Source organism: Leucopleurus acutus, assembly GCF_964270905.1.
Source record: "Leucopleurus acutus genome assembly, chromosome: 1".
Lineage (NCBI taxonomy): Eukaryota > Metazoa > Chordata > Mammalia > Artiodactyla > Delphinidae > Leucopleurus > Leucopleurus acutus.
Window position 1 is genome coordinate 11,317,383 of NC_139142.1, and position 21,339 is coordinate 11,338,721.

At 46.9% G+C, this 21,339-nt stretch overlaps 1 protein-coding gene across 1 annotated transcript in view; it reads left to right on the plus strand.

Moving 5' to 3' along the window:
- Window positions 1-21,339, plus strand: part of LGMN (legumain) — a 35,065-nt gene that overhangs the window by 7,062 nt on the left and 6,664 nt on the right. Inside the window, exons 2-10 of the mRNA XM_082842386.1 lie at window positions 2,454-2,620; window positions 13,502-13,599; window positions 14,734-14,815; window positions 16,038-16,123; window positions 17,297-17,372; window positions 18,036-18,098; window positions 19,186-19,252; window positions 20,090-20,208; window positions 20,295-20,384. Coding sequence (XP_082698512.1) covers window positions 2,483-2,620; window positions 13,502-13,599; window positions 14,734-14,815; window positions 16,038-16,123; window positions 17,297-17,372; window positions 18,036-18,098; window positions 19,186-19,252; window positions 20,090-20,208; window positions 20,295-20,384 — 819 coding nt within the window. The 5' untranslated portion in view covers window positions 2,454-2,482. The remainder of the gene's footprint in view (window positions 1-2,453; window positions 2,621-13,501; window positions 13,600-14,733; window positions 14,816-16,037; window positions 16,124-17,296; window positions 17,373-18,035; window positions 18,099-19,185; window positions 19,253-20,089; window positions 20,209-20,294; window positions 20,385-21,339) is intronic.

Here is a 21,339-nt window from a genome sequence, read left to right on the forward strand (position 1 = left end):
GAGAATGGTGTGCAAACCAGAGAGCCTGTTTCATGATTGTCGATGCAAGATGATAAAAACCCCAGGCTGTACCAGTCACGTGGGCTGAGAGCACATTCTGGCTCCCCGTGGTTTCAGTTTTCCCGGAATGTAGCCATGTCTACTGGTTTCTGTGTTGTCTCTGGCTGCTTTCGTGATACAATGGGAATTGAAGAGTTGTGATGGAAATGATGTGACCTGCAAAGCTGAAAATACTTACTTTCCAACCCTTTACAGGAAGAGTTTGCCGACCCCTGCCGCATGGGACGGCTTCCTGGGAGCCTTGGCGGCAGCCGGGAGGCTGCTGGTGGGAGGACCTCAGCAGTCACTGGCACACCTCCCCTCCCGTTTAGAGGCCACTGCAGAGCTCTGGGGACGGGAGCTTGGCTGTCTCTTGCCTGACCTCACTGCTGCTGCTTCATACATTTGTATAACTTCACCTTTTATGGCCCCATGGTGAGCCCTGGGCAGGTCGAGTGGACTCAGGAGAGCATCCTCCAATACACGCTAACGTACTAACAGACCAGCAGGTTCCAGCGTTGGGGCAGCCTGGGCAGTCCACTGCTCTCATCTGTGACGCACCTTGACCATTTCAAGACAATCTTGAAAACAAACCTGGGGCACGTTATTGTAGCTACCCGTGCATCCATGACCTTGCAGTAGAGCTAAAGAAACCTGGATCCAGCACCAACTCAGATTCTTAATTCTTACGCATTAAGAACTGAGTTCTTGGGAGACGTTATCCGGGGGATAGAGTAGTGTGGTTTCTTGAGGGGATGCCAGGCTTCTGGGCGGAGCCGACTAGAGCCCGCCAGGGTTAAGGAAGAGGCCTGCTGTGAGTCCAAGTGTTGTCCTGGGCATCACCCAGAGCTTGTCAGAAATGCAGAGTCTCAGGCCCTGCCCAGGCCTACTGAATCAGAATCGGCCTTCTAACAAGCCCCCCAGGTGATCTCGGCGGACAGTCGAGTTGGAGAAGTGCTGGCCCGAGGTGCTTTTACTTGTTTAAACTTTTGCCAGACTCAGGGCTTTCTGTTCTTTCACTTGGGGGGAAATCCATCATTTTGAGTTTCAGCACAGTGTCGCGCAGATGCTGAGGATGGTTTCTTAGGCTTAGACGTGGTTCATGCCTTAGCTGGCTGTGCGATCCGTGAGGACAGAGGCCTTTTCCTGTCCCTGCTGCGTTCCTGGCACCCAGCACTTTGTTTGGCAAGGTTGGAGTTCAGGAGACGCTGGCCCAATGGGTGAATGAATGAGTGAATAAATTAGTGAATGAGTGAATGAGCGCTGTTTCGTCAAAAGGCATCGGAGGCAGAGGTTAGCCTCCTAGACTTTGCTCTGCTCTGAGTTTCTATATCTCAGAGCAGACTGAGATAATCAAAGACTGTTTTTCCTCTTGTCTCAGAGTGAGAGGCCTGGCTTCTGTCACAGGAAGGCTGTTTTTTAAAATAACAGTCAGGACACAGGGCGGTAAGATAACATACTTGTCTGAGTAATGCAAAGTGGCCTCAGTCTTGCCTTTTGTGCTTTAAAGCCCTTCAAAGTTTTGGCAATGAAGTATAAAATTGGGCATGTACTTCATTAAGAATAAAGTCTTAAGATGCAGAACCATGTAGCAGAAAGGCTGGACCAGGAATGCAGAAGGCATTGGTTCTGATCTCTGGCCAGAGCTGACTGTCTATAGATATTGGGCAAGTCACTTCTCTCGTGCTTCAACCTCCCCGTCCTGTAAAACAAGGATTAAAATATTTGCCCTGCCTCTTGTACAGAATAATGTAAACGGATTGTGTTATGCAAAGACATTCATTTGGGCTGCCAGTGTTAGACTATAGCTTATCCAGATAACTCCCAAACGTAAATTGCCCCCCCCCGTGTTTATATTGAATGTATGTTGAATTTTTACAAACTTTATTGTATAATTAATATATATTAATTGTAGTAAAAGAGACAAAAATAAAGATCATCCTTAATTCCACCTACCAAGAATAACTGCTGTTAAATTTTGTCTGCCGTCCACATTTTGCTATGCACACATTATATGTCTATTTTCTTACAAATAGTTCATAGTATGTGGTAGGCGTTTTTCCAACACAGTCAAGTTTGTTGATGGATTTTGCCTGCCATATTCCAAGTTGTGACAAAAACTTTAAAAGGTTGCCCCAAGAGCTTTCTCAATATTCTTTGGTTTATACTCGTAACTTCAACCCACAGTGAAGGTTGGGAGCTATGGGCAGCCCCCTGCTCCACCCGGGGAAAAGGGCCGCAGAGCTAAGAATAAAATTCTGCTCTTTCATCATTTTTATCCTCAGCTTGTTGTGTCTGCCGACTAAATCGTCTTATCTTTTTGACCCGTTTGCTGTGATCTTTGCCTAGGGGCCAGTCATGTTCTTCTGTTCATGTCGTTCCTTTCTTGCTTGACTCAGCCTTTTTCTTCCCAGATTTCTACAGTGGAACTCCAAGGCGCAGAATGATTTGGGAAGTCGCTGTGTTGCTCAGCTTGGCCCTGGGAGCTGGTGCTATTCCCGTGGACGATCCTGAGGACGGAGGCAAGCACTGGGTGGTGATAGTCGCGGGATCAAATGGCTGGTATAATTATAGGCACCAGGTAAGAAAATGACTCATCGTTTCCTTTATGACGCTGGCATTCTGTAAACAATCCTGGACATTGTTACTAGAACAGACTTTTTAAAAAGCCAGTTATGTTCCTATTAGGTTGGCAAAAATAAGTGCGTTGGTGAGGATATGGAGAAGTGGGAACCCTCCCACGTTGCCGGGTGGATTATGAAATGGTACAGCCATTTTGGAAAACATTTTGACAGTTTCTCAAAGTGGCCCATCTGGGGTCACCTCAGTCTGATGCAGGGTTTCTCAACCTTGGCACTATTGACACTTGGGTCCAGGTAATTCTTTATTGTTGGGGGGCTGTCCTGCACATTGTAGGATGTTTACCAGCATCCTTGACCCCTGCCCTCTAGATACCAGGAGCATCACCCAACCCACTGTCATGACCAAAGTGGTCTCCAGCCTGTGCCAAATGTCCCCAGTTGAGACCCACTGGTCTAATGCCTTCATTTTATAAATAAGGAAACTGAGACTTGAAGAGAGGAGGTGACTCGCCCGAGGCCACGCAGCAAGTTGAGGTGCAGACGGGACTCTGGTCAAAGCATCGCGAGGCCTCTTTGCCCTCCACGCCTCTGCCCTGCTGCTGTGCCCTTACCCCTTTCTCCTCATCTTTCCTGGTATTCCCAGCAAATCAGCCAGGCAGAAATCAGAGCGGAAAGAATCTGTATTCGTAAATACATTAAAAATGCAGCCTCCAGGTGAGAACGTAAAATGGTGCAGCTGCTTCGGAAAACAGTCTGGCCGTTCTTCGAAAGTTTCAACACACAGTGACCATATGACCCAGCATTTCACTCTTTAGGTATATACTAAAATAAATAAATAAACACATATGTCCCCCCTAATAAAACTTGTACTCAGATGATGAGAGCAGTTTTGTTCACGTTAACCGAAAAGTGGAAACAGTCCAAGTGTCCATCAACTGATAAATGGATAAACAAGCTGTAGTCCATCAATACATTTGGCCATAAAAAACAAAAAGGTACTGTATGCATGCTTCAACATGGCTGAACCATAAAACATTGTGCTAAGTGAGAGAAGGCAGTCACAAAGGACCATAGGATTCCATTTATATATGAAAGTCTAGCATAGGGAAATCTAGAGAAACAGAATGTAGATTAGTAGTTGCCAAGGTCTGGGCAGAGGGAATGACTGCTAATGGGTATGGGTCTCTTTTGGGGGTGATGAAAATGTTCTGGAATTTGAGAGTGCTGATGGTTGCGTGACTTTGTGAACATACTAGAAACCACTGAATTGTATATTTTAAAAGGTTGACTTTTATGGTATGTGAATTATACCTTAATAAAGTTGTTATTGAAAAAGTCATTGAGGGAATTCCCTGGTGGTTCGGTGGTGAGGACTGCACTCTTTCACTGCTGAGGATCCGGGTTCAATCCCTGGTTGGGGAACTGAGATCCTGCAAGCTGTGCGGTGCAGCAAAAATAAATAAATAAATAATTTTAGGGACTTCCCTGGTGGTGCGGTGGATAAGGCTCCACGCTCCCAATGCAGGGGGCCCGGGTTTGATCCTTGCTCAGGGAACTAGATCCCACATGCATGCCGCAACTGAGAGTTCACATGCCACAACTAAGGAGCCCACGTGCTACAACTAAGGAGCTGGTGAGCCACAACTAAGGAACCCGCCTGCCACAACTAAGACCTGGTGCAACCAAATAAATAAATATTTAAAAATTTTTTTTAATTAAAAAAAATTTTTAAAAAGAGTAAGAAAATTTAAAAAAAGAAAAAGAAAAAAAAGTCATTGAATCTTTCAGTTCTCAGAGACAAGATGCACAGATGATCATGGTTGGTGCTGGGCTTGCATCTAAGAGCCCTTTACACAAATGAACTCATTTAACCGTTGTGGGGTTACATGCAGTAGGTCTGGTTGTTGTTCCCTTTTTACGGATGCATGGACTGAGGCTTTGAAAAGGTCAGTACTTCAACCCAACGTGGCCCAGATGGCAAGTGGTCGAGCCAGGATTCAAACCCAGACTGACTAGCTCCAGAGCAGCGCCGTCCAACAGGAGAGCCACCTGTGTCGTGGCAAATTTTCTAGTAGCCACATTTTTGTTTTTTTTAAACGAAAAAGAAACAGGTGAAATTAACTTTCATATGTCCTCTTTAACCCAATATAGCCAAACTATCATCATTTCATTTGTAAACAATATAAAAAGTTACTAATGAGATACTTTACGTTTTTTTTAAATATACTAAGTCATCAAAATCCAGTGCACGTTTACCTTCACGTTACATTCAGTTTGGACTGGTCATATTTGAAGTGCTCAGTCACCAAGTGTGGCCAGCGGCTGCTGTATTAGATAGCACGGACCTAGCATCTGTGTTCCTGATGGCTTAGCAGGGCTGCCTCACGTGCGTTTCCCTCCCAGGGTGTCAGTTTCATATCTGTTAAATAGGGGTTGGTTTAGATGAACTTCCTACCGGCTCTATAATTTGATGATTATTGAATGACTTATTTCTTGAATGCTTTTTGTATGTTAGCTGAATAGGAAATTTGGCTTGATTGAAAAATTATGATGGCAAAATGATCCCTCTTCTTTTTAATGCTTAACCCAGACCTGACCCAGTTAAAGAGGAGCAACCCGAGTACTAACTGCCCAGCTCAGTTTTCTCCTCCCTCTCTAACCATGAGCCCGAAAGATGCAGTGTTAAATATGGGTCATTGAGAGTGGATAGGCTGCTTCATCAGCCACCCTGGTTTTTATACAACCAACTTAAAAAAGCATGTATTATTGGTTAAATATTTTTAAGTATAGGTATCCGATTAACCTTTGCCCCAGAAAACATTTTTAAGTGTTGCTAGTTTCCCTGGGTAAAATATTCCATATCAAAATGGAATGAGGCAAGCAAGGCAAAAAGAAGTGGCCACAGACTGAAATTTTCATCCCTAAATGAGGGAGGATGCTGGCACTGAGGCTGTGAAGAGGAAACGTGGGTGCTGAATCATCTCTGGCCTCAGCCCATATACCGGCCGGACGGGTTCTCTGCCAACATTTGCCGTCTCGACGTTGGAGGCCGAGCACTAAAATAGCATTTGAAAGAACTTTTCCCCTAGAACCTACACACACTGTTTTTTCTACACAGACTTTTTTTTAAAATAAATTTATTTATTTCATTTATTTATTTTTGTCTGTGTTGGGTCTTCATTGCTGGGTGGGCTTTCTCTAGTTGCAGCAAGTAGGGACTTCCCACTGCGGTGGCTTCTCGTTGTGGAGCACGGGCACTAGGTGCGTGGGCTTCAGTAGTCGTAGCACGTGAGCTCAGTAGTTGTGGCTCATGGGTTCTAGAGCACAGGCTCAGTAGTTGTGGTGCATAGGCTGAGTTGCTCCGCGGAATGTGGGATCTTCCCGGAACAGGGATCGAACCCGTGTTCCCTGCATTGGCAGGTGGATTCTTAACCACTGCGCCACCAGGGAAGCCCCTCTACACAGACCTTTAAACTTACATTTTTATAGAGGTTTATATTTTCCTTGAGTGAACACAGCACTCATTATCACAAATTTCTTTTGTGTAGGGAAGATTTGTACACCAGGCACAATTAAATCACCGCAGAGAGCTTTTCTGTGCTTTCTGATGGTTATTTAACCTATGTTGGTTAAACTGAATTGGATTTCTCTGTTTTCCATTTTTGGCTGGGATAATGGGATGACAGAGAGGGAGTTGGTTGGTCTGCGGTGATGCTGGTGGGCGTGCGGCCTCTTGAGTGTTGGGGGGAAGGTCTTGGGAGGACAGACTCCTGCAGTGGCAGAGGCAGAAGCCAGGCTGCAGTGCATGGAGGACAGAGAGAGAGGCCCCGCAGTGCAAGCTAAGCTGCACACGGGGACAGCGGTACCATCTATTCTTCCGACAGGCTTGTAAGGGGGAAAAAGAAGTATGTGGGTCACCAGAGGAGGTACAGGACTGGAAGAGAGTTTCTTTTAGGGCAGAGATTTGAGCACGCCGAGAAGGAAAGTATAAGGCCAGTGGGGGCAGCGGGGGGTGGTGTTAAGTAGATTGAAGGTGAAGTTCACCCTTGCCCAGGCCAACAGGAGGACGCTGAGGATGGTGGGAGTTGGGAGGACAGGCAGATGTGAGCCAGGTGTCACTAGGAGAAGGGGGCTTGGGGGGCGGTTTGAGGTCACTGCTGGGCAGTGGGGCACTGAAGGAGGGGGTCTGGTGTGTTGGCAGTAGGACGAGTGGTTTGAGCACAGCAGGAGGGGTGAGGGCGCTGGGAGAATGCTGGTGCCTCTTCCCCTCTGCTGGTCTCAAGCTGGGGGCTGGCGCGGTAAGGAAGGGAGCTCCACCTCATCCGGGCAGGCTTTGAGAACATCCACATCCTGGGGCCAGGAGGAAGCAGGGAGGGAGAGGGAGAAGTCTAGAACTCACACACGTCGGAGTCAGGAGGAGAAGATATGATGATGGAGGGTCAAGGGCAGAGTCATTACATTTCTGAGAGACTGCCTTTCATTTTATATACTTTTAAAGTGTGTACAATGACCCCTTTTTAGAAACAGCTTTATTGAAGAGGTATACGTTTACATGTCATACAATTCACCTATCCTATAGCTTCGTGATTTTTAGTAAATTCATACAGTTGTGCAAGCATTACCACAGTCCGGTTTTAGGACCCTTCCATCATTCTAGAAAGTTCCCCATGCCTGTGCCCATCCCAGCCCCATGCAACCAAGGATTTGCCTTCTGTCTTTATTGTTTCGCCTTCTCCAAAAACTTCCTATAAATGGAGTCATACAATATGCAGTCTTTGTGGTGTCTGGCTTCTTTCGCTCAGCATAATGTGTTTGAGGTTGATCCATCTTGTTGCAAAATATCACGTATATTTTAAAAACAGAAACATGGATGGAGAGCAGAGCGGAGTAGGACTGACTTGGGGGAATGCAGTTAGCCCAGGAGGGCTGTCCTTGTACAAGCCAGAGGCTGGCCAGGGTCGTGGGGAATGTGGGCCGTGGACTTACACAGACCCCGGGTATAATTCCTGCTCTCCGCTCACCTGCTGTATTGGTTTGAACAAATTACGTAGTCTCGCTCTAAACCTCTGATTCTCCTCTGGAAAATTTGAGGTGGTGGTGAGCTCAGTGAGGCATCCCCGCAAAGCCCAGACCCAGGGCTTAGCCTCTGCCGTGCTCAGAGCACGTGTCAGGAAGTGGTCATATACACGCAGTGGTAATATACCCTCAAGTGGTAATATCCTCTCAATGAGCAGCCCGTGAGAACCACTTCCCAGCCCCTACCTGGTTTGAAAGTGGACCCCTTGGCAGTGACTAGAACATGCCCAGTATTTAACCTTTGCTCCAAGCCGGTTATCCTTATTTTGCTTACAGTTGGCCTGAGGTAAGGCAGCACAATCAGTGTCCAGACAGTGGCCTGCACCAGGACATCACGGGATGCATTAGTAAGCCCCGTCGGAACTCCTTACGCAGGCCATGAAACAAGCTGAGTCAGCAATCTCTGTTCAGTAGTCCAGAGGGCTCTGCCCTTTCTTTAAAGCCTTGCTCAATACCCTCCTCTCACATGGCATCTCGTATGGCATTTCTGTTTTAAGGGGAAAAAATGCATAGAGATCAGATATGTTTCAGGGAATCCATTCAAGTAACCTTTAACACCATCTCCAAGTCATTTGACTTGGCCTAACCCTACCTTTTATCTCTCTTGGGTACCAGTAAATGCTTGACTCCAACCAAAAACCCTTCTGAATTAAGAAAGTTAGAGGCAACCAAGTTACTCCAAGGACCCAAGAGAGAATCACCGCTTGGCTCTGAGACCACTGTGTGTGGAGGCAGGGCGTAGGGCATGGTCGGGGGCAGGAGATCTGGGTTGGAAGCCATGAGCCCTTCCTGAGCTTGTCCGCATCTGTGAAATGGGCGTAAAAGCACCTGCCTGTCAAGGTGGTGGTGAGGAGCCGGACAGTGTAGGGGAGCACTAACAGGACAGGCTGAATATATTTTCTAAAATATATGGTCTTACTGAAGCCTATTTTACAGAGCATGTATAATTCACCCATTTCAAGGGCTCCACTCAATGATTTTTTTAGTACATTTACCAAATTGTGCAAACATCACCATAAACCAGTTTTAGAACATCTGCATCTCCCCAGTAAGATCCCTTGGACCAATTTCCCTACCTCCAGGCCGAGGCAACCACTAATACACTTTCTATCTCCGTAAGTTTGCCCTTTCTGAACATTTCACGCAAGCGGAGCCCTGCAACGTGGTGTTTTGTGTATGGCCTCTCTTAGGGTAATGTTTTTGTGGTTATCTGTGTTGTAGCCTGTATCAGTTCTTCATTCCTTTTCTTGCCAAATAGTGTTCCATTGTATGGATAAACCACATTTGTTTCTGTTTACCAGTTGATGGACATTTGGGTTGTTTCCATTTTTTTGTCTATTTGAATCATACGGCTAAGAACATTTGTGTGCAGGTCTTTGTCTATACGGACAAATGTTTTTGTTTCTCTTGTGCAGACACCTAAGAGTAGAATTTACTGGGCCATATGGTAAATTTATACTTAACTTTTGAAGAAACTGTTAAACAATTTTCCAAAATGGCTGCATCATTTTACATTCCCACAAGTAGTAGATGAAGGTTCCTGGTTTATACTCACCAACACTTGTTACTGTCTGTCTGGCTATGAAGTGGTATCTCTTTGTGGTTTTAATTTGCATTTCCCTAATAACTAATGATCGTGGACATCATCTTTTTATGGGCTTATTAGTATATCTAGTTAAGTGAAATGTTTATTTAAATCATTTATCTATTTTTGATTGGACTGATGGTTTTATTGAGGTAAAAGAGTTCTCTGCATATTCTAGGTACAAGTCCTCTATCAGATATGTGTTTTGCAGACATTTTCCTCTTACTCTGCTGTTTGTCTTTTCATTTTCTTACTGGTGTTTTTTGAAGCACTCGTTTCTAATTTTGATGACGTCCAGTTTGTCAGTCTTTTCCTTTTATAGACCATGCTTTCGGTATCCTATCTATGACATATTTGCAGTTATAACTCAAGGTTCCAAAGATTTTCTCCTAGGTTATCTTCTAAAAGTTCTGTTATTTTAGCCCTTACATTTAAGTCTGCGATCCACTTCGAGTTAATTTTTGTATGTGGTGTGAAGTGAGGGTCTAAGTTCATCATTTTGCTTATGGATATCCAAATTGTCCCAGCACCATTTGTTGAAAAGACTCTTCTTCCCCAGTGTAGTTTTGAAAACAGGAAGTGAAAGTCCTCCAACTTTCTTTTTTTTCAATATTTTTTTTCACTATTCTAGGTCTTTTGCAGTTCTGTAAAAATTTTAGGATCATCTTGTCCATTTTTGCAGAAATCCCTGCTGATCGGTTTTTAAAAATTTTAAGGGTAGTAAGTCTTCTGATCCATGAACATGAGATGTTCCTCTATTTAGATTTTCTTTACTTTCCCTCAGCACTGTTTTATAATTTTCAGTGTACAGGTCTTGCACTTCTTTTTTTTTTTTTCCGGTACGCGGGCCTCTCACTGTTGTGGCCTCTCCCGTTGCGGAGCACAGGCTCCGGACGCGCAGGCTCAGCGGCCATGGCTCACGGGCCCAGCCGCTCCGCGGCATGTGGGATCTTCCCGGACTGGGGCACGAACCCGTGTCCCCTGCATCGGCAGGCGGACTCTCAACCACTGAGCCACCAGGGAAGCCCTGGATTATTTCTTGATTTTTACTGTTGCAGTGACGCTGTGAGCACTCTCCCATTACACATAGTCTAGGGCAGCGGTCCCCAACCTTTTTGGCACCAGGGACCGGTTTCTTGGAAGACATTTTTCCTGCGGAACTTGGGTGAGGGTGGGGGATGGTTCAGGCGGTAATGCGCGCGATGGGGAGCCATGGGGAGCGGCAGATGAAGCTTTGCTCGCTTGCCGGCCACTCACCTCCTGCTGTGCGGCCCAGCTCCTAACAGGCCGCAGACCAGTAGTGGTCTGCGGCCCTGGGGGTTGGGACCCCTGGCCTAGGGTATAGCTTGGAGTAGAATTTCTGGGTTGGAGGGTACATGCTTCAGTCTGATCCAATAATGTCAAGATGTTTTCCCGAGCCCAGTGCCAATGACACTATACTTCCACCATCAATGTTTTAGTTTCCTATTGTTGTTGTTACAAATTACTACAAACTTAGTGGTTTAAAACAATACAAATTTATTATGTTACAGCTCGAGGTGAGAAATCTGAAATGCGTCTCACTAGGTTAAATCAAAGTGTCCAAAGGGCTGCTTTCCTTTCTGGTGATTCTTGAAGAGGTCCATTTTCTTACCTTCTCCAGCTTTTAAAGGCTGCCCACATTCCTTGGCTTGTGGCATCTTCCTCCATCTTCAAAGCCAGCAGTGGCAATCCAGTCTTTCTTACATTATATGCCTCTGACACCAACTTGCCTGCTTCCTTCTGCCACAAATAAGGACCCCTGATTACATTTGGCCTGCTGGAGTAATCCAGGATAACCTCTTTATTCTAGGGTCAGCTGATTAGCAATCTTAAGTCCATCTGCTATCTTAATTCCCTTTTGCCATGAAGTGTAACATATTCACAGGTTCTGGGGATTAGGATTTGGACATCTTTGGGGAGCTGTTATTCATCCTACGGCAGTTGGTGTTTGAGGGTCCTTGTTATTTTATAGAAATGGGGACTTAAACATTTTAGTGTGTGTGTATGTTTAATATTTAGTAACTTTTAAAAAATCATCTATGTTTAGATTTTCAGCCCCCTACTCTTCCTGGGCCTTTACAGTTTTAATGATTTCTTGATTGTCCCTATCTGAAGCAATATCACATTCTGGAGTCAGAATGCCTGGGATCTTTCACTGTGAGCTGTGTGACTTGGACAGGTCACCTCCCCTCCCTAAGCTTTGATGACCTCATCTATGAAATGGGAATAATTATCACATAGAGTTGTTAAGAGAATTAAATGAGATTGTGCATAGAAAGTCTGAGCATAGTGCCTGACAAATAGAAGAAAGTCAATAAATGTACGCGTTTTCATATTTATTCAGTCATCTGTTCATCTAACAGCTCTTGAATGCCAGGTCTTAAACTCACCCACTCCACATTTAGCAGCTGTATTTTGAGCACCCATTGTTTGCTCTAAAGTCCATTTGTGTGGGGCATCTACAGGCAAAATGCTGGGTTTGGTGGTGAGTGAGCTTTATTTTATTTTTTAATTACTTTTTATTGGAGTATAGTTGCTTTACAATGTTGTGTTTCTGCTGTACAGCAAAGTGAATCAGTTATACATATACATATACCCCCTCTTTTTCGGGTTTCCTTCCCATTTACGTAACCACAGAGCATTGAGTAGAGTTCCCTGTGCTATATAGGAGGTTCTCATTAGTTATCTGTTTTATACATAGTAGTGTATGTATGTCAATCCCAATCTCCCAATTCATCCGACCCCCTCTTCACCCCTTGGTGCCCATACGTTTGTTCTCTATATCTGTGTCTCTATTTCTGCTTTGCATATAAATTCACCTGTACCATTTTTCTAGATTCCACATATGACTGATATTATATGATATTTGTTTTTCTCTTTCTGACTTCCTTCACTCTGTATGACAGTCCCTAGGTCCATCCACATCAAGCTTTATTTTAATTGATGTGCTGAGAGCTGTGTAGAATATGATCTGTGGAGGCCCAGTTCCTAAAGCCCTCTTCCTTAGAGAGGCAAGCAGTTGGGCAAACTGTTTCTTTCATGCTTTGTCCTAGGAAAGACATAATTAAATAAAAGCAGAAAGTTAGGTGACATATTTCCCTTCTGTTCTCAAATGATTTCCATGTCGTGGAGTGTAGTATGTGTCATCTGAAAAAGGAAGCAAAGAATGTCTTCACCCTTTTATGGACAAGGAATCACATTAGCAAAGTTTTTCTTTTACCCTTAATATGGTCACCCTTGTTGTTATTTATTTTTTTTTAATTAATTAACTTATTTTTGGCTGTTGTTGGGTCTTTGTTGCTGCACACGGGCTTTCTCTAGTTGTGGCGAGCAGGGGCTACTCTTCATTGCGGTGCACGGGCTTCTCACTGTGGTGGCTTCTCTTGTTGTGGAGCATGGGCTCTAGGTGCTTGGGCTTCAGTAGTTGTGGCATGCAGGCGTCAGTAGTTGTGGCTCGCTCTGGAGTGCAGGCTCGTAGTTGTGGTGCACGGGCTTAGTTGCTCTGTAGCATATGGGAATCCTCCCGGAGCAGGGCTCGAACCTGTGTCCCCTGCATTGGCAGGCGGATTCTTCTCCACTGTGCCACCAGGGAAGTCCCAACTCCTTGTTATTTTTTAAACTAAAAAGCACATCCCTCATTTCAATTCCTGAGCTGAACTTTTGAGTTTTCACTCAGTTCTCTGAACAGCAACTATGGCAGTTAAAGTTACTGGAATCAGAAGAATCCTGTGTGATACAGAACTAGCCGCTAAGCTTTTAATCTGCTGGTTCATCATTCTAAGTCATTCTGTTCTTCAGACCTAAATCAGTGCTTTCAGGAGACTTTTCTATGGTGTGGAAAATGAAAATAACTTATTCAGGACTTTCAAAGGCCCTTGTTGCCTGTAGATGTGATGGTGGTGGTGTGTATGTGTGTGTGTGTGTGTGTGTGTGTGTGTGTGTGTGTGTGAGAGTGTGTGTGTGTGTAATCCACATATACGCTAACTGCCTGATGAATGAAAGTTTCATGGGGGGGTGGATTTTTAAAAATTGAATTGAAAAAGATAAATGAGTGTGTTTTAAAATAATTTAAATACCTGCCCAGTAGGGAGCGGTTCACAGCACGTCTTCCGTGAGAAGGAACATGTTGCTCATTAGAATACCAAAATTGGCTTCCTTCCGGGAGAAATCTAACACTTGACAAAACCACTTCTCCCAGGCCGATGCGTGCCACGCCTACCAGATCGTTCACCGAAATGGGATTCCTGATGAGCAGATCGTCGTGATGATGTATGATGACATCGCTAACTCTGAAGAGTGAGTAGGGAGTGCTTTGAAGTTGATGGTGAGGAACTTCAGGGCATTTTATTTTTATTTTATTTATTTATTTTTTTTGCGGTACGCGGGCCTCTCACCGCCGCGGCCTCTCCCGTTGCGGAGTGCAGGCTCCGGATGCGCAGGCCCAGTGGCCATGGCTCACGGGCCCAGCCGCTCCGCAGCATGTGGGATCCTCCCGGACCGGGGCACGAACCCGTGTCCCCTGCATCGGCAGGCAGACTCTCAACCACTGTGCCACCAGGGAAGCCCCAGGGCATTTTAAAAAATGCACACAGACCCTCAGGAATCCTTAGATCAGCAGCCTAACATTAGAATATAAACAGACTCCCGGATGAAGTTCCACATGGTGTTTCATCTAGAGCTTTGACCATATCTTGGTGGGACCCAGCAATGGCGGGGACATAGGAAATGGTGGTGAAGGTCCTTGGGCTGGGGCTTTGGAAGGATTTAAAGCATGAGTTCCCTCTCAGCTTGGGGAACTGACTCATCATTGGATTCTGTGGTGCTTGTTCCTAAGCTCTGAGCAGGGACGCCTCAGAGGCCCTGTACACAGAAGGCTCAATTGTATCTTAGAATACATTGGAGCATCAAGCCCACTCTAGTCTCCCAGCTCCTTGTATGGGTACTAACCCTAACCCTATCCAGTCTCCCAGCTCCTTGGTTCCCAGACTATGGCCCTGTACTGTGATCACGTTAACAGCTCATAATCCATCCTGAGCTTTAACACCTAAGCTCTTGTATTAAAGCCTTGTTTTCTGTTCTGTCTTTTTCTGAAAGTAGTTTTGCTCTGAGAGATCTCTTGATGAAATCTTGTCCCCAAGATGCAATCTGGTGTCCAGCAGGAAGCCAGGCACACAGGGGCCTGGGTCCCTGTCCTCGGTTTGCAGAGCTCAGTCCTTCGCTGCCCCTGCCAGGAACTCAGGAGTTGTGGGACACCGACACCCCCGAGCTGCTAAAATCACTAACACGTTGGTGACCTCAGAGGCAATGAGGAATGTCTGTGACAACCACAGTCGTTTAGTATTTTAAAGCGTAACAGGGGCGTATTCACGAAGACATAGATTTCAGAGATACGTCAAATTGTGTGCTTCACTCGTGTCCTTTGATTTTCAGCAATCCCACCCCAGGAATTGTGATCAACAGGCCCAACGGCTCAGACGTGTACGAGGGGGTTCTAAAGGACTACACGGGCGAGGTGAGGCGCATCACGGGGTCAGAGCCAGCGGGGTCTGCTGTTTCATTTCAGTGATGATTTTTCCCTCTTTCTTGTACTTCTGGGATCAGAACCTCATTAGACTGATTTCTGGTTAATGTTTCATGTTTGTATTAAGATTTGTGCTTGAGGTGTAATTTCTGAGAATTTTGAAAGAAAGCAGAGGGAAAAAAAGGACGTTAGTTGTAGTCTGCTGATCCTTAGTTTCTAATCTTGTTGTACTTTAAGCCTCATAATAGATTTCCTTCCATAATACCTGATTTTCTTAGGATATTGCCAGTGATCTGATTGTAGATTATCCTTGCCCTTTTCTGAAAATCAATTTTCTCAGCATCAGCCCTAGTACAAAATATATCTCTAAATTTTGTAAGATAGTTTTTCATTAATCATTATAGTGTATAACTTCCAGAACATTACATGCTTTCCAGTCGATTGAGGCTGTATACATTGACACGTTTTTAAAAGCACCATTATGACTTCAGCCTCATGGATTTCAGTCTCTTTTTCGTAATGTCAGAGGGATCGAAACTAATATTCCTTGTGACAGAGAAAGTCTGAAGTTTAGCAGTGCTTTCAGTTTTATTTTTCTCTTTTAAATTCAAGAACATTTAAATCAGACACATCATACGTGTCGTATAGATGATTCCATTTTTATAAAATTGTTTCTATATAGTTATATAGGGAAACATTTGGAATTTAGGTGGTGGGATTTTTGATGTTTTTTTCTTCCTTGTGCTTTTCTGTATTACATTTTTTTAACGATTGCATATCCATTTTACAAAATCCCCTTTAAGGACGTTGAGTGTCCTTGGGAACTGGCCTTTTAGGAGGCAAGCTGGTTGCAAAGGTCGGCGCTGATGTTTCTGCCGCCCGCTTTGCTGTCTCTCTGAGGCAGCGTGCTCTCCCTCTGATCTTTGCCCCTACCTACCGACATCTTTGGGTTTCTCCACATGAACTTTATAACGGTTAAGAAGGAATGGCAGGCTTGCTGAGTTGGCATCAGCCAAAGACAAGATGATACTTGAGACGAGGACATGCACATGCCCAGGAAACACTGGATCTTTCTTGGTTGCAAAGTGTTTGCCCTTAAACCTTAAGCCTTGGAGGTATGTGGACGGTGGCCTGGGCCCTCTGCGACAGACTCAGCAAACGCACTGATTTGGAGTGACAGCTGCATCTGATTTCAACTCCCCATTCTTTGTAGGATGTCACCCCGCAAAACTTCCTTGCTGTGTTGAGAGGTGATGCGGAGGCAGTGAAGGGCAAAGGATCTGGAAAGGTCTTGAAGAGGTAATGTCTGTTTTATGGCTGTCACACTTTTCTGAATGACGTGGTACTCCAGAACTGAGAATTCAAACAGGCCTTGCCCTTTGTTCCCGGACTATTTACCTGTGAGAGATGGCAGCGTGGGGACCTTTGCCCTGACAGGCTGCACAGACCTGGTGGCTTCTTTTGGCAGCCCATTTCTGTAACGAATTAACCCTGTGATCCAGGGTCCCTGGTTAGGCTTAGTGAAATGTTCCCCATCACTTAAACCTGCTAGTTTTGTTATCTGTGGATCCTGGTGCTGGTCGGTTCCACTACCAGGGGAACACGCCAAGACAGGCGTGAGGCTCTGTGGCCAATCAGGTTGTAGGGCCCCCGCCCCGCCTCCCGCCGACCCTGTGCTCTGATGGCGGGTCAGCCCAGTGGGAGGAGGACATTTGTAAGTTCAGAGCAAACCTCCGTATGGGAGAAAACTCATCCCATTGCTTGCCCTGTTGGCTGTGGGTTAGAGATGTCTTGTTTAGCATCTCTTTATGCAGCATTTTGACGTGATGTCAGGGACCTTAGGAGCATGACTTCAGAGAGTCTCAGGTACTTGGCAAATGGTGCTGTTCCCCTTATGCCCGAGGGGAGACCTGGGCACAAGTAGCTCGTGTGAGTTACGGCAGAGGCGGACATCTGCGCGGGATGAACCAAATTGCCTCCGAGTGAGTTACTGCATCTCTGCAACCTTGAAGCAGGGCCCTCTGAGTGGAAGCCTGGTGAGGGGGCGCAGGTGGGCGTCCCAGGCCGTGTGCAGGCCGAGGGGCCCGGAGAGGCAGTCAGAGCTGCAGGACCGTGCTTGGCGGTGTGTCCTGGCTCCCTTACTTGTTTCGGAGAGATCTGGTGGCACAGAGTGGCCGCCCGGGATAAGCCCCTGTTGCCAGAGGCCTTGCTGTCCAGATCACCCTGGACTGTCTGCCGAGCACCCTCCCGGCCGTGACTGAGACCCTCCAGGCTCTGGGACGCACCTCGTGGTTCAGAACGGCACCCAGCGGGAGCAGAGGAAGCAGGCTGGGCGGCGGGCTCCTGGGCTCCTCCTCCCACCTGGCTGGGAGACTGTAACCTCAGACCTCTCCTGAGTTTTTTGATCGGGGTGGCATTTCAGTCCAAATGGTCCACTTGGACTCTCATGCTCGTGTGCGTGTCTCTTGGCAGTGGCCCCCGGGACCACGTGTTCGTTTACTTCACTGATCACGGAGCCACTGGAATACTGGTGTTTCCTAATGACGATGTGAGTTTTTCTTAATGTTTTAAAGACAAGCTGGGGGGAACTCTCTGGCAGTCCAGTGGTTAGGACTCCACACTGTCACTGCCGAGGGCCCGGGTTCAATTCCTGGTCGGGGGACCCACAAGCCATGTGGTACGGCCAAAAAAAAAAAAAAAAAAAACAAGCTGGGAGAATGGGAAACAAAACCTCAGTGTTGGCAGGCCACCTGTGATGTGTGTCTCTAACATCCTACAGCGTAGGTTCGTATGTGGCCGCTGAGGGTGAGGTCACATTTCGCAGCTTGCAATCTATCCAGAGGCATCTCTTCCGGCAGGTTTTCCCTGCGTGTCTCCTGACATCACAGCATGAGTCGCTGTCCCTGAACTTGGGTGCAGTGCACTAGACGCAGTCATAGAACACAGTCCCTGAATGCTCCGGACAAAGTGGTGAGGAAGCACATCTGCTTCCCCTTTTTATTATGTGATTAAAGCCCTCCATGATGTTCTGGGATAATGCTGTTCACCACGATTATTTAGAAATCTCTCAGGATTTCTAAATAAGAATTTATAAAGCATCATTAAGACTTGATTAGTGGGTTATCCAGCAAATGGTTTCTCTTGATGTGTTTGGTCTGATGTGTTTGTTTCTCTTGATGTGTTTGGTCTGGTCCATATTCTTACCTTTCAGCTTCACGTCAAGGACCTGAATGAGACCATCCATTACATGCACAAACACAAGAAGTACCAAAAGGTGATGTCAGTGCTTGGGGTGGCCTTGGGGGAGGAATGTGAGGGATGCAGTGGGAGCAAAGCCCATGGCTCTTCGACAGGCCTCCTAGCTCTGGATGGACCGTGTTTTTTTGGAAAGGGTGTCCTGTCAATCAGTCTTGACCTCTGGTCTCCCAGGATTAACTTCTTGTGATTCTACAGCTTCAGCTGTTATATCAGAATCACCGGCGACCTTGTTAAAGTACAGTGTGGGCCCCAGCCCCAGAATTTGGCTCAGTTGTTCTGGGGAGAGGCCTGCGGGTTTGCCTTTCTGAGTTTCCAGGTATTGATGCTCCTGGACTAGGGACCACACTTTGAGGACTGCTGTTTCTAGGGCTGTCGCCAATCTGGGGCAGCTGGGGAGGAAAATACCACCTTCTTATTTTCCCTTTGGCCCTCTCTGCCCCCCCCTTTTTTTTTTTTTTTGTGGTACGCGGGCCTCTCACTGCTGTGGCCTCTCCCGTTGCGGAGCACAGGCTCCGGACGCGCAGGCTCAGCGGCCATGGCTCATGGGCCCGGCCGCTCCACCGCATGTGGGATCTTCCCGGACCGGGGCACGAACCCATGTCCCCTGCATCGGCAGGCAGACTCCCAACCACTGCGCCACCAGGGAAGCCCTCTCTGGCCCCTTTTGCAACCTGTGTGGAACCTGTGTAGCTTAGGTGTGTATGTGTTAGTAACGTGTTTTGCTCTTGGAAACTGCTCCCGGCGTTGGATGGCAGATCAGTTTTCCTTAGCATCACCTATGGCTCCATATTTTTCTGCATTATTTCAGCTAATAGATCATTTTATTCTATTAGTCATGCATAAATTTGGGTCCTTCTGGTTTGTATGACAATAGCTTCTGTAGCCTCTGCTTCTTACAGCAGAGATGTCTCCCAAAAGCAAAAGTGAAAGACTCTTAAGAAACACGTCACCCCAATAAAGCTGTTAAAAAAAAAAAATCTATTTCATCCTTCCAAAAAAAAGAAAAAAAAGAAACACGTCAAGAGAGTGGGCAAAGTAAAGTAGCATTTGCGAGAGGCCTGTGCCTGGGCGGGGTGAGTTCACCTGTCTCATTCACCTCCCAGATGGTGTTCTACATTGAAGCCTGCGAGTCTGGGTCCATGATGAGCCACCTGCCCCCCAACATCGATGGTAGGTGGTGGGAACACTGGCCCCTGAGCCGGGCTGGGTGAGCACCTTGCTGCATGGTGCAATTGGACATTCTCTGAATCTGCCCATGGGAAGAACAAAGTGTCTTACATAAGCCAGGCCTAGGCCAGCCTAGTGCTTGGAAGTAGGGGGATACCTGTGGGCAGCTCTGAGCTGCTTCTTCTCCTGGAGGATTAGTGGTCAGGGGATGAAGGGATGGAAGCTCTTGATGTGAACTCTGTAGTGCTCTGCCGGGTTCTAGTAGGGCTACTTAAGACCAAGATCACAGTCTTTGGACCAGCCTCTGTCCTTTGAGATGTGTTGCTTGCTGGCTCTCTGATCTTGGGCAGGTGACTTACCCTCTTGGACCCTCAGATTTACTCATCTGTAAAATGGGGATAAAGATAGTGTCTGTTAGGAGAGTTACATTTTAAGCGATGACATCTGTCCAGCATAGTTCTGAGCCCATGGTAGCTAGGTAGTAAATGGTAGGGATTTCATATGTTCAGTCCATCTAAGTGTTTCTTTAATGAATGTTCACTTTCTGTGGAAATGAAATGAGGTCCATGTCCTTCAAGATTCCAGAGCTACTCACGTCTGTTAGCACTATCTAACAGTGTCTATCAGCTGGCTTCTCTTTTTCCACATTTAGTTTTAGATGAGTTACTGAAACTCAGTGAACAGGGCTGGATACAAGGAGGTCTCCCTGCCCTCCCTGAGCTGATCATAGGTGACCTGCTTTGATTGCACTAGGAAAGGAGGAGGAACTCAAGCCTCAAGTGGAATCCGCAGACAGCCGAGAATAAAACACGACTGAAATGTGTCTTTAATTCCTCGTAGTTTATGCAACTACTGCTGCCAACCCCAGGGAGTCGTCCTATGCATGTTACTACGATGAGGCGAGGTCCACGTTCCTGGGGGACTGGTATAGTGTCAACTGGATGGAAGACTCGGACGTGGTGAGACATCTGGGGGCCGGCTGCTTAGCTGAGGCTTAGCTGTCAGCTGTGATCGTCAAAGGACTCGACTGTTTTCATTTTCGCAGGAGGATCTGACCAAGGAGACCCTGCACAAGCAGTACCAGCTGGTGAAGTCCCACACCAACACCAGCCACGTCATGCAGTATGGAAACAAGGTGAGGAGGGGAGCCTCGCACTTCTGATGACGCCTCAAGTCTCAGGCTGACTCACCGGGGACGTTTCTCTCCCGGTGAAGAGAAACGGGATCCATCCGGGCGAGGAACGGCTGAGGCAGGGCTGGCTCTGCCTCTCATGGCCGCTCCATCCTGGAGATCCCGCCTGTGCTTTGGAATCAGACTTAGGTTCAAACTCACAAAGTTGTGAGACTTTGGGCAACCTACCTGACCTCTCTGAAACCTCTGTGTTTCCTCCTTGGTCAAAGCCCTAGTGCACAAGGTGATAAGGAGCAAAAAGAAGGGGGTCCGTCACGTGCACCAAGCACACAGTGAGAGTTTACTGAGTCGAAAGCTTCTCCTGTGAGTTCTGTGGCTTTGCCCCGTAGAACCCCGCACCCTGAGTCCTCCGGGGTCCAGCCTTCCTGCAGTTGCAGGATGTTATCTTGACCCTTCGGCTATAAATTCGAGACTTTTACCCCCCTACCCCCCACCCCCCCAGCTATGTTCAGAAGGGACCTAGGTGGTAAGATAGGTCAGTCCATCAGGGCTGTCCGGACACAGGTCATAGCAGGTGGCTGCTGAAGGCTTGGGCCTTAGGTGCCACCCCTGGGGCTAGCCCTCGGGATGTGTGCAGGGCTTCCAGGAGTCTGTACGACCAGACATCACCCCTCAGGTGGCCTGCCACCAGCTGAGAGCTCGCCAGCTGAGTTCTGTTCCTTTGATGTGAGCATTGGCCTTCTAGAAGACCTTGTGAGCAGTCAGTCCAGCTGTTCCCTTCAGCACTTCTCGGGCAGAGTGTCGATTGGAGGGCCCGGGAGCCAACAGGGCAGTCACAGGCCACGAGAAGTGCACTCAGGATGCCGTGGGCTTGGCCAGGCTTCTGAGGGGGGGTAGTGGGGAGGTAGAGCAGCGAGAAGGCCAGGGAAAGGTAATTCAGAGGGGGCAGGGTCAAAGG